Source organism: Crocuta crocuta, unplaced genomic scaffold, assembly GCF_008692635.1.
Source record: "Crocuta crocuta isolate KB4526 unplaced genomic scaffold, BGI_CrCroc_1.0 scaffold340, whole genome shotgun sequence".
Taxonomy (NCBI): domain Eukaryota; kingdom Metazoa; phylum Chordata; class Mammalia; order Carnivora; family Hyaenidae; genus Crocuta; species Crocuta crocuta.
In genome coordinates this window covers 4,003,138-4,020,238 of record NW_027530642.1, presented here as the reverse complement: position 1 = coordinate 4,020,238, position 17,101 = coordinate 4,003,138, and the positions used below count along the sequence as shown (strand labels likewise).

The following is a 17,101-nucleotide window of genomic DNA, read 5'->3' as shown; positions in this document are numbered from 1 at the left end:
ACTCGGTTAAATGTCCCACTTAGACTCAGATCATGTTCTCACAGCTTGTGGGTTTGAGCCCCACCACAGGCTCTGTGCTGACAGCTTGGAGCCTGGAGCCTGCTCTGGATCCCGTGTCTCTGGCTCTCTACCCCTTGTCCACTCACACTGTCTCTCTCAAAAACAAACATTAAGAAAAAGGGGTTTTTTTTTAATGTCGAATTTTAGCTCCTCTCTCCTTTTGTCCACCATGGTAGTGTGTGCAATTGACTGTTCTCACCATGTCTTCTCGCAAGACTTTGAGTATCCAGTGATTCCTGGCCAAGGAACAAAGAATCATCCCATTCTCCAGTGGCTTCGGATGAAAACTGGTAATAGAATACACAATTCCACAAGGAGACATTACAGAAGAACCACACTGGGTCTATAAAGAATCCCACGTGAGATGGCATAGTTATGCTGCATGAAGGTCATTTGCTCATATCCAATCACTGTAAACGTCACTACTACCTGAACAACAGACATGATTGTTTTTGGAAAATGTTTTCTTTGTTCCTATGCTTCGGTTCAGTAATAAATATGTGAGAACATTTTGGGGGGGGGAAAGAAGTTGAATTTTAAAATTAATAAAATTTACCCCACTCTGAGAAATAAGCCCACTGCCCCAATCAAAGGGGGGACGCAGAGCACAGTGAAGCAAGGCTTTAATGAACATTCTTGCTAGAGTAGGTGTCTGATGAAGAGGCAAACGGGGGAGGTTACAGCAGGCAATTTATCCCCGAACATGCAAGTCCCTCCCCTGATTCCTCATTGGCTGAGTGCTGCAGACGTTACAGCCTTACCCGGAAGTGACCTATGCCCGCCTAGGGCCAAAAAGTGGCCTGATTGGGACAATCCTACATTCCTTGAGGTGATGAGAGACATCAGTTCTTTGGCACATGCTCATTGCAAAGCCCATGAAAACAAGCCCATGAAAAGGGGAAGGGAAAAAGAACCAGGAAGTGAAGGGTCTAAGGGTTTGGAAATCCATTGCTGGGGGTGGGTGGGTGGATTGTATATATTTACAATAGGTTGTAAACCTATGGTTAACTAGACAGTACAGCTTTTAACTGGTATTTCTGAAAATGAATCGTCTCACTTACTTCGCACACCTACCCAAAACTACAAGAATCAGATGAAGTCAGCACATGAGAACTATGTCACAAAGTGATTGATGAATGCTGTATAACAAAAAATTTAAGGGAGTATCATAAGTCACTGGGAATGAACTTAAAAAGTTTTGCATGGGGGGGGCACCTGGGTGGCTCAGTAGGTTAAGCATCTGACTCTTGGTTTTAGCTCAGGTCATGATCTTACGGTTCGGTGAATTCAAGCTCGCATTCCTGCTTGGGATTCTCTGTCTCCCTCTCTCTCTGACCCTCCCTCACTCTCTCTCTCTCTCAAAAACAAATAAGCTTTAAAAAAAAGTATTGCATTCTGACATAGCATTGCCAAAAAGATAGTTTTTAAGAAATGCATGCTTGTTCATCCACCACTCTACTAGTAATCCAGTTTGGCCTTGTTTGGACTCGCAAAGCTAACTTAGAATCCGAGCTGAATGCTCTTTTACTATACTCTGAATCCTCTCAGTTTCTTCTTTTAGCCACAATCTGACTGGATAAATACGGGTTTTCCTTATTTATCCTGAAACTCATTCCCAGACTTATTTTCTGCTAGAGGAATCTGCCCTTCACCGTGTAATGTAGTAGCCACGCTGAGCTGCTCTTGTTTTCTTAGGGAGTGAAAATGGGAGCTTAACCTTCTTCACTACCTTTCCTTCCCCTGAGAAAAGACTGGATGAAACCCTTCCCTTTAAAAAAATTTTTTTTTGTTTTAATGTTTGTTTTTTTAAGAGAGACAGCGTTAGCAGGGGAGGGAGTCACAGAATCCACAGCAGACTCCAGGCTCTGACCCAACAGGGGTCTTGAACTCAGGAGCCCTGATGTCATGACCTGAGCTCAACCAGCTCAACCGACTGAGCTACCGAGGCGACCCCCGCCCCTTTGTTTTAAGTAGAAGGCAGAGACGCAAACTGTATGTAGAAACTGCAAATACTCCTCAGTGACGGCCTCTCAAAAGCATCTGGCCCTGCTTGCGCACAGGCAGAGTGTAGCGCCTGGCTACCGTGGCTGCACGCCTGGTCAGCAATTTGCTGCACTTGCAGACACTGCCAAACGGTATCACGTCCCTTATCTCACGTGATTGACACAACCACTTAGAGGGAGAGCAGGGAAACTGAATGAGACACAGAGAAGGCACGTTACAGAGCTAGTAACTCGCAGCGGCTGGACTTGAACCGAGATGGTCAAAGCTTCGGTTCTCCCTCCCGTCAGTCTCCACGCACCAGGGCCCGGGTCCTGATGCTGAGCGGCCGAAGCGCGCACACCTGCGCGTGGGCAGGGCCAGCCAGCCAATGAGGAAGCCGCATCGAGGAGGCGGGACGGGGAAGCTGCTAATGACAGAGCCTGCCGGAGAGAGATGCAGCTAATGAGAGCCCCTTGCTGGAGAAAGACGGCCGCTCGTCCAATGGGAGGCTGTGACCGGCAGGCAGAAGGCGGAACAGCCAGTGGNCGCTGCCGGGAGCTGCCGGGTGGGGGAAGGGGAGGGAAGCTGGGCGAGGGAGGGGTCTTCCGGAGAGGGGCTGGCTGGAGAAGAGGCGAGGGACCGAGAGTGGGCCAGCAAGGGGATCGGCAGTAGGCGAGGTGCCGATCCCGGGGGGGCGTGGGCATGTGGCGGCGCCTGCCTGGGGCGGAAAAGAAGCTTGAGGCAGGACTGGCCACAGATCACACCAGAAGGTCCGCGGACACTGAGCATCTGCGGTGGACCTGGCCCTTTGCCAGGTGCCCCGATGGATGACAGTGAGGACCCGGCCTGGGTGATGTCCTTCATAAAGGCTTAGTGAGGGCCGTGAGGGTAGCAGGCACAGTACTCCGTAGCTCCTGTCTGGAGGAGAGACCGCACAATACAGGGAAGTCGACCTTAAGGCTGAAAAGGTACCCTGATCGGGAGAGCCTTTCCACCCACCTTCAGGCTCTGGGAGTGCCCTGGAGGCTTCCTAGAAGTAACATCTAAGCCAGAACCTCAGGGACAATAGGAGACAGAGCCCGTGGTAGGTCTAGTGGAGATAGAGTTGTTGAATGACAGCGGACAACTTTTAGCAGCAGTCATCTTGGTTTTTATTACAGTGTTTTATTTTGAATTTTCAAACGTGCGGCGAGCGAATTTGAAAGAACTGGATATACAGTGATCATCTGTGCACTCAGCACCAAGATTCTGCCGTTAGCAAACTGCTCCTGTACTTGCGTTATTACATAACTGTCACCCGCCCATTAATTGGTCTTACATCTATCTCAGTGCGTTTCCCAGATTAAATTGCAGACACCGGGGCACCTTGCTACATACTTCATCATGCATATCCCTGCCTCGAGTTCCGTATTTGTTTGCAGTGTATTTCTCTGAACAGTTGTCATTTTAACTCTACATGACTCCCAAAGATGTTAAGTCCCTCTCATATAAAATCCCCACAGGCGGAGATGCTAGGCCTCTGGTGTGAAGCTGCCCTCCCTACCCTTATGGTCAGGGAACCATGCCCCGTGGGAGCACCACAGACTTACTGGGCTAGGACAGTGCTAAGGCTTCTTTGGGTTACAAAAGCCACAGCTCAGGCCATAAAGGGGTAGGACAGAGAAGCCTGCCAGCACTCTGTTTGGGACTGAGAGTTCAGGGGAGAGAGAAATCCTGAGAGCTAGAGGGGTCAGAGAAGACCTCAGGGAGAAAGTGGATTTTGAGCCAGCCTTCAAAGGATGAGGAAGTCAGACAGGCTCTGTCTAGAGGTGCAGGGCCCCTCCCCCATCTCTCAAAAGTGGGCGGCAGAGCCAGACACCTCACACTAGCCCCTGGGGAAGGGGCCTCCTCCCAGGACTACTGTTTCTGGCAATGCAGAGCTCCCTGCCTGGCTCGTTCCGGCTGGCCCTGCCCGCCTGGCCCCAGGGGTCACCCAGGGCAGGACGCTTGGCAATGCCAAGATGCCCTGTCGCGTTTTTGATTGTCCTTAGCTGTCTGACAGAAGCTTGAGTTCGCCCCGCGTGGTTTGGACTCTACACATGAGAATGAGGAGCTTCCTGTGAGGAGGGCTTCACCCCCACACGACTGGGGTATCAAATCTGAACAGCTCAGTGTGGCTTTGGACCCTTTAAATGGCCCCCTGGCCTCCCCCCTGCCCCAGTTCTACATGCTGTTCTCGCCTTGGAGAGTGTGTTTCCTGTTGCCTGGGAAAGCCCACTGTCGAACATTATTTCCCCTGCGAAGCCTGGTCTCCATGCGGGCAGAACTCATTGCTTCCTCTTCAGGATTCCCTGGAACACTGCTGCTGCGCTTGGTCACACGCTGTCCTAGCTCGCTGTGCAGGAGTCTGTCTGCCCACTCCCTGCATGAGCTCAGGAGGACAAAAGCCCTGCTTGATTCACTCGTGGCCCAGCACATCTTATCATGGACTAGAGAGTGGGCGTCAGGTTGTGGGTGTTGAATGAGCCGGTTCGCAATGAGGTGAGCTCTTCTGCTTTCCTATAGCCCGTGCGCAGCTTTCAGGCCTCGCGAGAGTTGGTCCTCTGAAAACTGGGTGATTTGGGGCTCCGTCGCAAATGGAGAGGAAGGGAGCTCTCGCTGCTTTGAAACGGTTAAGGGCTTTCTTGGAAAAGGCTTTGTAAACACTGGAAAGGGCGAAGTGGTTTGTTTTCTGCAGGATCTGGGGACGTAGTGAGCCATGCTCGGTCCTTAAACGAAGAGAGTGGAGGAGAGGGTGCGAGGGCAAGCCGCAGGGTAGGAGCGCGTGCGGCAGAAATATGTGGGAGTGACACCGGACTTGGCTGAAGTGAGCCAGGCGAGGGCCATAGAAGCGGCGAGGTGAAAGGCGACAGCCTTCCTGACAAAGGGAGCAGCGCAGGCAAAGGCGCAAAGTCAAGGCGGACGAGCAGGTGGAGTGTTGGGGGCTGGGACAGGGAACGTGTAAGTCAGTGGAGACCAGATCATAAGGAACCTTGTAGTTTTGCTTCCTTGACAGGAGCTGGTGGTCTGTCATGGGTCCACCACGGGTCTAGTAGGGACTGATCACACCAGATTTATCTCGTTTTCTTTTTGGACCAAGCTGCAAGCCTGTCATGAGAGGGCAGCTGTGTCTCAGATCCGCGGTGGGCAAACGTTAAGGGCGGTGTGGCTGTCCAGTTCTGTAGCTTCACAGCGGCTCTGCTGGCTTGGGCCCGTGCTCTCCAGTACCAGCATCGAGATCAGCATCTGCCTGGACAGGGGTTCCTGGGAGCACCCCGGAGCCCACGTTGCCAGTGAAACGTTTTTTATCAGTGACTTGGATAAGAACACCCACGGCACATGAACCAAGTTTGCAAACAGCAGGAAGGCAGGAGGCATAGGAAAGACGGTGGCTGATAAGATCCAAAAAGTCCTCAAAGCCGAAACTCTGGAACAAGACTCCAGAGTGGTGTCGAGTGCCTTGCTCAGTAGTGAGCAGCCTGTCACAGGGTGCATGCCAGTCTTGGCAAACACAGATGTAGAAGAGATATGAAGTGTCAGGCGGTAGGTTGCACTATACCAATGGTTGGCTGACTGCTTCAGGAAAGGGCCAGAGAACGAATATCTTAGGCTTGGCCGTCCAGCCTCTGTTGCATCTGCTCAGCTTTACCACCGTAGCATGGAAGCAGCCATAAACAAGCCAAAGAGAGAGTGTCGGTGCTCCAGTAAAACTTGTTGGCAAAAACGGGCACAGGCCCGGATTTGGCCCACAGGCTGTAGTTTGCCAAACCCCGGACTGAGTTTCCAAACGCTGATCCAACCTAACGGTACCTGTCAGTGACCAAGTTTTCACCAGTTAGTTCACAGTGAGATAAAAACAGGGACAATATAGTGAGTGTGCGTACAGTCAAATCTTTCTCTTTAAATGATCGTCCAGAACTTTGAGATGTCTTTCCGGCTCTTTTTGCTGCCAAGCGGTCCTTTTCATGACAAAATGAGGGTTACTAGGTGACAGTTTTCAGGTTGTCCTTTGCTCTCTTTTAATAGCTTTACTAAAAGCGAGCCCACAGGGTTCCTTTCTGAGATGTTATAAGCCTATGAAATGCAAGGGCCTGGGAGCCACCAGCCAGGAGGCTGCGAGGGCGGACCTGCATTCTCATGTCTATGCTCTGTCTCTCCCTCCCCCGCTCCCCCGTACCCCCCCCTGCTCTGCGGGCGCTCTGACAGCCGTGGTTGGGGCTGGAATCGGGGGTTCTGCCGTGGCTCATTTCCTCCAGCAGCATTTTGGCCCCCGCGTGCAGATCGACGTGTTTGAGAAGGGGACCGTGGGCGGCCGCCTGGCCACCATCTCAGTCAACAAGCAGCACTATGAGAGCGGGGCCGCCTCCTTCCACTCCCTGAGCCTGCACATGCAGGACTTCGTCAAGCAGCTGGGTGAGTGCACTGTCCTGGGCTCCCGCGTATGGCGCCCCGAGGCTGGCGGCAGCCACTGGGCTCTTTCCAGATCGCCCCAACAGCCAAGGCCGGGAGGTCATGTAGCCCAGTTTCCCCATTTGCCAGATGGAGCAGCTGGGACCAGAGAGGGGAAGAAGCTTGCCTGAGGTTACACAGTGAGTTAGTTGCACAGCCCAGATTAGAACACAGGTTCAACTTCCGGGCCGGTTTCCTTCCCTTTCAATTGGCTGCCTCTCAATAGCCATGATCATGATCGGGCTTCCACGTGCTATGTGCTCGCCGGGTACCCAGCATCCTTCCAAGTGGTGTGTAGGCATTACCTCACCTCGAGCCCTCCCTGCCACTCCACCCTCCAGCAACACAGGGGTTATAGCTCCTGAGGAGACAAAGGCTCAGAGGATGTCTACACCTTGGCTGAGGTCCCGCAGCTAATGAGTAAGAGAGTTCGATTCAGCCCCAGCAGCACGTAGCAAAGCCACAAAGCCATAGACCGTTTGACGCACAAACTCCACTTCTCAGAAGGGACCCTGCAGGTGTACTCGAAGATGTGCTAAGTGGCACGCGCACAGCGTTATTCATTACAGCGTTGTTTGTAGTTGCAAAAGGTTGAAAATACCCCACGTGGGATCTGAAAGTAAATATGCAGACCGTTCAGCCGGAAGACTGAGGGGTCCTTTACGCCCGAGTATAGAACAATCTACAGGACACAGTATGCCAGGAAGGTGCAGAGCAGTGTGTAGACTGGGGGGGCGGGGGGGTAGGAGGAGGAAGAAACCCTGGATGTACAGACACGTATGAGTGTTTGCAGAAAATACCTCTGGAAGGATGCGGAAGGAATGCTGCCCCTGGGATGGGGGGACTTAGTGGCTCAGGGACAGGAACGGGAGGGAAAGTTACAAAAGCCTGGGACTTGGGGTAGGTCCTGTAACCTCTGAGCCTCGGTTTCTGCATCTTTAACTGGGGGTGCTGTCACCTCTTCTGCCTCTTCCCAGGCGAAGAGAGGATAAAGTGAGATGCTTACGTCCCAGGGCTCTGTGAGCTGTAGCGTGTGGAAGTTTGCAAAGAGCTGTGACCCGCCCCCCCGGTGGTCTTGCTGTCCAAGGCCACTGTCCAAGAGCTGCCGGTCCCTGGACATTGTGGGATGACATCTGAATTTCCCTCGTTCATGACTGAGTGGATCCCTGTTGGAAAAAAAAATGTAAAATGGTACCTGGTTTTCACGTTCATGTCTTTATGGACTAGCCAGCCCAGTGCATTCATTTGCTGCTTTAAACAAGCAGCAACATGAACAAACCATAGTGTTCATATTCCCTCTGATGGAGCCGGTCCGTTTGCATCCTGCAAGACGGTCCTGCGTTTCTCCTGGGGATCCCATGAGAGGGACCTGAGGGGCTTTTCCCTGTCTCCTCAGGGCTGAGGCACCGGCGAGAGGTGGTGGGCAGGAGCGCCATCTTCAGCGGGGAGCACTTCGTGCTGGAGGAGACGGACTGGTACCTGCTGAACCTCTTCCGTCTCTGGTGGCACTATGGCATCAGCTTCCTGAGACTGCAGATGTGGGTGGAGGAGGTCATGGAGAAGTTCATGAGGTACGGGCAGGGCAGGCTGCAGGGAAGGCGCTCCGGAGGGAGCGAGCAAGAGAGACCGGGAAGGACCCAGCTGGACTGTACATTGTCGAGAAGGAAAAGGGACTTGCTTGCGTTTGAGAGCCCCACACAGGTCCGTCCTGGTCCTGGGCGCGCCCCCAGCGGGAGGAACGTACCCACTTGGTGCCCTTGGTGCCGGGATGGGCCCCTGGTGTAGCCAGGCTAGCATTCCTTCCCTCTGTTGAACTGAGAAGAGCCCGGGATGCAAACGCAGCCACCTGCAGGGGGAGCACTTGCGATGTGAATGAGTGAAATAGGGGGCAGTGAAGAGGAGGGAGCAGATGCCCTGAGGAGCAAGGCCCCACTGAGGGGGGGCGCCAGCACTGTGCTAGAGCCTGCTATGGCCTCGTGGCCATGCTGACCGCATGCGGCGAGATCTTCCTGTTGTTTTGAAGAAGTGGAAATCCAGAGTCGTGTGTCAAATCTGGTTTTTCTTTTTTCTTTTTTTTAAATTTCTTTTAACGTTTATTTGTTTTTGAGGCGGAGAGAGACAGAGCACAAGCTGTGGAGGGACAGAGAGAGGGGGAGACACAGAATCTGAAGCAGGCTCCAGGCTCTGAGCTGTCAGCACAGAGCCCGATGCGGGACTCGAACCCGTGGACCGCAAGATCATGACCTGAGCCGACATCAGACACTTAACCGACTGAGCCACCCAGGTGCCCCAAAATCTGGTTTTTCAAGACATGCAGCCAGTTCATCTTCTACATAAGCGAAATGAAGCATGTATAGGCCTCTCGCAGCCTGTGGGCCACCCACTTACAAGCCCTCCTGTCCCCCCAGTTTCCCCATCTAGAACAAACTCCTGTCTTCACCACTTCCCTCTTCCTTGGGTCCCAGTCTCCTCCCTGGCCCCCACAGATAACGAGGAAAAGTGGTCCAGTGTCACTCTGTCCACTTCCCACGGTTCACCCACTCACCAGCCGGCATCCCGGCTCTTCCCTGTAGGTGCTCCCCACTTCGTGGCCCAGACGCAGTCACTCAAGATGGCCCACTGGCCTCCTCCACGCTCCCTACCTCCACAGCTGTGCTTTTTATAGCATCTCTTCCTTATATTTTCCAGGTGTTCCCCAGAGTTTATGTTCTTACCCCTCTTTCTTCTTATGTTTCTCTCCCCTGTCGATTTTACCCAAACCTACGATGCTGAGGTTTTTTTCTTTCGCGGGAGAGGAACTCTGGAAGTCCCATTGATAACCAGAGTCAACACAGTTACAAGGCAGCCCAGGCAGAGGCGCTATTTCAAAGACCAGCGCCTCTGGAAATCTACCAGCGGATGAGTCCCAGAGACTGCTAGTCCCTGAGACGGGGGGTGGAGGGGCGATGTAGAGATATGAGCTCAGGGCTGTGCTAGAGCCTGTTGGAGGGAGCCGGAAGGGAGGCCGGTCTGGGCTTGCACAGAACGTGACAACGTTGGTGGGAGACGGGCCATTGGGTCTGACATGGCCCCCAAAGCCAGCGCAGAGCTGCAGCTGCTGGAGAGGGGCAGCGTCTGTGGGGGCGGGCCGTGGCCCACTGCCTGGCAGTCCCACCCAAGTGAGAAGCGGGCTGTGCCCTCGGCGAGCTGCCAGAGTTGTCATTTAACAGATCCGTGATGTGAAGCCGGGTCTAGTGCAATTCCAGGGTATCTGCCCACCCTTTGCGCTGTCCCTGGGGTTGGGAAAGGACCGCCATAGTCGGCAAATGGGCCGAGGAGCCAGCCTCCTGTCCCCTCTACGTGGTGAGGAGGGCCTGGTTCCTGCTGGGGCTCTCAGGTGCAGTGAGCCAGCAGGGGGTGGTCAGCCCAGAGGCCTTTCTGCACAAGGACTCCTCCTATGCGTGTCTTCCAGGATCTATAAGTACCAGGCCCATGGTTATGCCTTCTCGGGCGTGGAGGAGCTGCTCTACTCGCTGGGGGAGTCTGCCTTCGTGAACATGACCCAGCGCTCCGTGGCCGAGTCCCTGCTCCAGGTGGGCGTCACTCAGCGCTTCATCGACGACGTCGTCTCTGCCGTCCTGCGGGCCAGCTACGGCCAGTCCGCGGCGATGCCTGCCTTTGCCGGTGAGCCTCCCCTGGCCCCCAGTGCCCGGAAGGGAGTGGGCTCCCCGTAACAACCTCACTTTAACCAGGTGCAGTACGGTTGCCTAAGCACCTTACTGCTTCAAGCCTATTTGATTCTGGCATTGGTCCTCTAGGTTGGCAGGAGGTAGTGTTCACCCCGCTTCTCAGATGCTGAAAGGAAAGCTCAGATCTAAGGTCTGTTGTGTTCCCACCACTTCCACCGCTCCGTTTCAGGAACTGCCCCGCCCCCGGGGCCTCGGAGCCCCTGGGTATCCACCTATCAGCGCATCTCCCCTCCCCAGCTCATTACTGGGGCCAGTGGGCATGTGCTCCCCCTGCCGTCCTCCAGCGCGGACAGGTCCACCCCTCCTCCCAGGCTGCTAACATGGAAGGTTCAGGTTCATGGTCCTCTTCTCGACTACACGCGCTTCTACCCACTGACCCCCGAGCATGAGCTCCAGCCCTGACCTCCCCACGGGACTGCAGACCCACGCGTCAGGTGTCGCCCTGGTGCCTCCACCGCCAGGCCTGTGGGCACCCCGCGTGGCCAAACCTGAACCCCTGAGCTCTCCCCTTAAGCCTGCCTCCCCTACAGTCTTCCCAGCTTGGTTGGTAGTAGCTCCTTTCTGTGGCTCCAGCAGAAGCCTTGACCTGTTTCTTCCCTCCTATCCATTGCATGGTATGTCAAGAAATCTCATCTGCTTTGCCTTCCACATATATCCAGAGTCTGGGGGCTTCCCACTGCCATTTCCTCCCTGGTCTAAGGCGTCGGCATCCGTGACCTAGATTACCACAGGTCTGCCCCCTTCCCCCTCCAGGCTCTTCTCCATACATCAGCTGCAGGATCCTTTTAAAACAAAAGACCCATCATGGCAGGCGTATGTGTAAAACTCTGTTAAGGGCTCCCGCTTGCCTGCAAGGAAAACCCAGAGCCCCTCCCGTGGCCTTCAAGGCGCCGCCTGGCCTGGCCCCACCACCTGCCTGCTCATTCATCCCCAGTCCAGCCACTCCGGCCGCCTGTTCATGTCTCCAGCGTTCCGGACACACCCCTGTCTTGGGGCTTTTGGGTGGCCCTCCCTCCACCTGGAACATTCTTCCCTGGTAAACTCTCACTTCCCACCACGTCTTTGTGTAGATGTTCCTTTTCATCCTTTGCATGGAAGCTACCCTACCACCCCACCCCTGCCCTCTGCAGGGCCGGTCCCCCTACCCTGCGGCCATCAGCTTCTAAAAGCACCTACTTCATCTACTTCTTTCATCCTTTCCCACTAGAATGTAGGCTTCTCGGGGCTGGTAGTTCTGTCTCCTTTGTTTACTGGGGTGTCCCACACACTGAGGACAGGGCCTGGGCCATTAGAGGCCCTCAGCCCATTTTTCTTGGAGAAATGAGTGAAAAGGTTTGTAGTTAGCAAGCCCCTCCCCTAGGCCCGGGGTGCGGTTCCTCTGGCTGTTGGCATGACTGCCTCCTTCCTAGCCTTCGGGTCCTGCCCAGCGCCCCCTCAGCGAGGCTGACCCGCTCACTCTTCTGGTATCTTGTGTGTGTCCTTCAAGATATAATCCATATACCACACAATTCACCCCTTTGTTTCTTTTTAAAAGATGTTATTTTTAAGTAATTTCTACACCCAACATGGGGCTCGAACTCATAATCCCGAGATCAAGAGCTCAGCCACTGCCTGAACCAGCCAGGTGCCCCCAATTCACCTATTTAAAGTGAACAGTTCCGTGGTTTTGAGTGGTGTGTCCAGCATCACATTCAATTTTGGAATATTCTCACTGCTTCCAGAAAACCCCATAACCGTGGCCATCACTTCCCCAGTATCCTCCTGCCTTCTAGCCCTGGGCCACCACAAATCCACTCTGTGTTTCTATGGATTTGCCCCTTCTGGGCAGTCTGTATAAATAGAATCTTACAATCTGTGGTCTTTTCTAGCTGGCTCTTGGACTGAACATATCTTTACTTCATAGCATTGTAAATTTCGTTGTGCTGTGCATGTGTTGTTTCTCATTGTCCGTGTTGGGGGAGTCTTGGCCCATCCATGTTGGGATGGCGGCCCAGCGGGCAGGATGGTGCTGGACTCCAGCCCCACGGCCCAGTGGCTCTGAGAACCCACCGGCCACTCTCCCCCTTTGCCCAGGAGCCATGTCGCTAGCTGGGGCCCAGGGCAGCCTGTGGTCCGTGGAGGGAGGCAACAAGCTGGTTTGTTCCGGTCTGCTGAAGCTCACCAAGGCCAATGTGATCCATGCCACAGTGACCACTGTGACCCTGCAGCAGACAGGTGAGTGAGCAGGGGGCGTGGCCGCTCCAGCCCTAGACCTTGAACCCTTCCACCACTCTGCCCCTAAACCCTGGTCTTGGATCCGCTGGGAAGTGGTTCTAACAAACCCATGGGGAGCCCCGGCACCACTGAGTGACACCAGAGGGCACTGTCATCCCGAGTCCACTGTCAGGGCCAGAAAGGTAAGACTTGCATTCATCCAGCCCCGTTCGTTTGACCAGGGAGGACTTCGAGCCACAACCTTGCCCGAGTTCCTCCAGCAAGTCCACAGAGCAGAGCTGGACTCCTGACTCCCAGTCCAGTGCTCACTCTGCAGCCACAGCAGTGCAGAAAGCCCAGGACCCACCATCCGGACAGCCTACTGCACCCGGCGTCTCATACCCTCAGCGCTGGGCCCCTGGTGGAGATCGGTGGGGAGAAGGCAAGAAATAAATTGACTTCTGTGTTCTTTTGTCTCTCGCCTTCCAGAAGGGAAACCCTTGTACTATGTGGAGTATGAGAATGAGGTGGGCAATGGCTCCGACTTCTATGACATAGTGGTCATCGCCACACCCCTGCACCTGGACGACAACAGCAGCACCATCACCTTTGACGGCTTTGACCCGCCCATAGATGCCTTCCGGGGCCCTTTCCAGCCCACTGTCATCTCCTTGGTCCATGGCTACCTCAACTCTTCCTACTTCGGTTTCCCCGACCCTAAGCTTTTCCCCTTTGCCAGCATCCTCACCACGGATTTCCCCAACTTCTTCTGTGCCCTGGACAACATCTGCCCCGTCAACATCTCGGCCAACTTCCGGCGGAAGCAGCCTCAGGAGGCGGCCGTCTGGCGAGTGCAGTCCCCTAAACCCCTCCTCCGGTCCCAGCTGAAGACCCTCTTCCGCTCCTATTACTCAGTGCAGACGGCCGAGTGGCAGGCCCACCCCCTGTACGGCTCCCACCCCGGCCTCCCGCGTTTCGCCCTCCACGACCAGCTCTTCTACCTCAACGCCCTGGAGTGGGCGGCCAGCTCCGTGGAGGTGATGGCTGTGGCCGCCAAGAACGTGGCCCTGCTGGCTTACAACCGCTGGTACCAGGACCTAGACAAGATTGACCAAAAGGATTTGATGCACAAGGTGAAGACTGAGCTGTGAGCGCCCCCGGGGAGAGCCCGGAAGGTCCATCCCTGGTGAAGATGGGTCACAGCGCCCCCCAGCGGCCACGGCCGGGCAGGCTGCGCTCTCCTGCCAGGCCTCTTTGAGGCCCCTCGTGTGTCAAGCTGCTTCTTCCAGCGTGGGTCCAGGCGGCCCACTCTCTGCCTCTCTATCTTAAGGACTTTCACAGTGTTTGCTTCTTTTTAAGGGGGAGAATGAGAGAAGGGAAGGAAATTCAAGCCCATGTATTCATTTTATTTATTTTTTTTTTAAAGAAGAAATAAAAAGCCACCCTTCCAGCTGCTTCTGATTTGGTTTTCTAATTAGAACACGGGGATAATCGGGAAGAAATATGGGGAAATGACTACAAATCAGGTTTCTTTATTGTTTTTCCCAAAATGCACGACGTGAGGCAATACCTGCAGTGAAATACAGGTACCAGATGGTTACAAATAAAGTAGAAGTAAGATCAGAAAGCCTAAGATAATGATCCTATCTCCCATGTACTGTGGGCTTGCTAGATGTGAGGTACCGAGCTGCGAACATGCTAGACACCACCCAGGCCTCTCAACACATGGGTTATGGGGAGACATGACTGTGGTAGGACCCAAGGAAGAGATGGTTACCTCAGTGGAGCTGTCAGCATAGCTCTGAGCTTCCTGGCAACCAGTGGAAAAAGGGAAATACACCAGGCCGTAGGAAGAGGAAAGCTTTTCCTCAGTACCTGGAAGAGTTGACCATTCTGTCTATTATGCAAGGGTCATACGGTGGACCTTTCTTGCAAGAATACAAGTTCCTAGATGACAGAGGGTGGTCCTACCTCACCCACAAACAGTTGCCCTAGCAGAGGAAAGGAAAAGGTGTCAGGATGGAGTTCCTCTAAGGTTAAGCCAAGGCCGATGCCCAAGTCCCACCCAGACTTGATAAATATGACTCTGGGGGAGGGCCCAGAAACCGAGGGGACACAACACTGCCAGGCGGCACTGGTACTGTGGCTTTCCTTTTTTTTTTTTTAATTTAAAAAATAATTTTTAAATTTTATTTATTTCTGAGAGAGAGAGAAACAGCGTGAGCAGGGGAGGATCAGAGAGAGAGGGAGACACGGAATCTGAAGCAGGCTCCATGCTCTGAGCTAGCTGTGAGCACAGAGCCTGGGGCGGGGCTCGAACCCATGAACCCTGAGATTATGACCTGAGCCGAAGTCGGACACTTAACCGACTAAGCCACCCAGGTGCCCCGTGTATTGTGGCTTTCCTAACAGGAATAACCCCAGAGGTCACCCAGCGCACTTCCCCCTTTCTGTAGAGATGGTGGGAACAGCCCAGCATGAGGAAATAGCTGAGGTCTGTGAGTTCCTAGAGTTTGAATCTGGAGCTTCTGGCTAAAATTAATTGAATTCAGCATGGGGCAAAATATTCTTCACCTAGATGGAGGCCCAAATTGGCTTTGAAGTTGTTTTTGCTATGCCAAGGTGACAGTAGTGGCAGAGAAAAAGATGGTGCCTTTAAAGTGCACGTAGCCTGTACCTGTCAGGTATAGGAATTATGAAGCCGGGCACATCGGTAAGAATGCCTGTGGTTGAAGTAGTAGAAAACCAACCTTAACCTGGCTTATGCAATAAAAAGGTTTTATTGGTGATGAGAGTCTAGGCACAGGGCACAGGGCAGGCACTAGCTCCGTGCTGTGACAGCGCCATTTCTCCTCTCCTGGTCAAGGATGGCTGCCACCCACGTCCAGGCCAAGAGGTCTCTCACAACTGTGAACCAGAGTGGGCTCTGGGCCGGCTGGATCCCTGCTAAACCAATTCTCTGTGACAAGCAAATGCCACGTGCTGATTGGTTTTAAGACTCAGCTGCTGGACCAGTAATCAGGACACAGGGACTGAGATGAAGCTGATTGGCTTAGAACAGTCCGGCCCCTCCCCTGGAGCAGATTACAAGTTTGGAGACGTGGCAAGGGCGTTTCAGAGGCACATTTCAACCACATGCGGGATGGGGCTGTTCCTCCCCTTCTCAATGCTACTGCAATCAATATGTAATGACAACCTTTCGTGATCTGTGTTTGAAATGATGCCATGGGCTGTCCTACTGTAACTGATGATTGTTGGCATTGGGCCAGAGGACCCAGGCCAGTTTCAAACTTGTCCCTGATAACCATCCCTCCCTTGCATCCCTAAGGATGTGTGCACAGAAGAGGCAAACCAGGACAGTTACATCTGATCCCCTGTCCTCAGCTGAGGCTTTGGCTGGTTCTTCAGAAACTTCTTTCATCTGGGTAGACAGGCCTGAACAGCTCAGAACCAAAGCGGGCCAAGTTGCCCATGCTGACGGCTGGCCTGCTTCCCCAAGCCCCAACCTGAGGGCTGGATCTCACCACCTCTCTGCCTGCAAGGAAGAGCCAGAGATTCCTGAAGATAGGAGAAGGGATCATGGGTTCCAGCAGGAAGCTTTGGCCCTAGGGCCCACCCTAGCCTTCTCAGACCAGGACAGAAGCCCCCAAGGGCCCACAGCCCTCTGGGAGAAGAGAGAGCATTTACAGAGACAGAGCCTCATTATCTGCCAGACAGAGCCTCATAATCTGCCAAACAGAGCAGGAAGGAAGCCACTCATCCGCAGTAGTCCTGGGGCAGTGTGGCGGACGTTTAAAACTCTTTGCAGCGTCTCCATCCCTAGGGCAGGAGACTCTACGCTTGGGGGTGTGGGAGGCTGTGGAGGATAGAGCTGGAGGTGGCTAAGGAATGGCAGGGGCCAGAGGAATGCCTTGCTCCCCACCCACCTTTGAAGGAGGCAGCAGGAGCTGGGGCAAACCTTGGGCTCCCCCTAGAGGCCTCTGTGCATGCGTGCGTGCATGCATTCACGCACCCAGCCCTGCACCCTCTTTTGCACTGGACCCCGTGCTGAGTCTTGGAGAGGCAGCGCTAAAGGAGGCAGATCAGTCCCCTGTGCTCATGGAGTGGGGGTTTCTCACCCAATGGTGCAAAATATAAATCACACATAGACTTATACCAAAGGAGGTTCCTGGGCCCAGTGTAGACCCAGCTCTCTTCTTGAACCTCCAAAGGTCCTGAGCTCCCTGCTGCTGCCTTTAAACTGGCGGCCTAGAAAGGGCCAACTGCCAGCCCAGGCTCGTAAGGCCACGTTCCCAAGCCGCAGGATGGTAACACTGGAAAAGACCCCGAGGATCCGAAATGCCATCTGCCTGTTTCACAGACGAGAATACTGAAGCCCCAAAAGTTAGGGAAAAGCACCACCCATATAAAACTAAGCGGCACTTACGGAGGATCTCTGTGTGTCTGGTGCTCCGGTACAGCCTGGCCCACCAGGCTGAGGAGTCGCCCCGCCCAGTCCCTAGGCTCCGGGGAACCCAGGGTCTCCCAGGACTAGACCGGCTGTCCTGCAGCTCAGTTCTTCCCACGCCCGCACCCCACAACGAGGCCTTGACGCCATGGGTCCCTCGTGTGCCGCCAAAGTCTTACTAAATCCTGGAGAGGGGGCTGTGGGGCCTCCAGGACTCACCACG

The 17,101-nt window shown here is 54.1% G+C and overlaps 1 protein-coding gene across 1 annotated transcript; it reads left to right on the top strand.

The window, feature by feature from the left end:
• Window positions 1-5,479: 5,479 nt before the first annotated feature.
• On the top strand, window positions 5,480-13,885 carry PCYOX1L (prenylcysteine oxidase 1 like). Its single transcript, XM_077769033.1, has 5 exons — window positions 5,480-6,474; window positions 7,907-8,081; window positions 9,962-10,173; window positions 12,312-12,452; window positions 12,921-13,885. Exons 1-5 carry the CDS (start codon window positions 6,138-6,140, stop codon window positions 13,580-13,582), a joined length of 1,527 nt encoding a protein of 508 aa, XP_077625159.1. The 5' UTR covers window positions 5,480-6,137; the 3' UTR covers window positions 13,583-13,885.
• The last annotated feature ends 3,216 nt before the right edge of the window (window positions 13,886-17,101 follow it).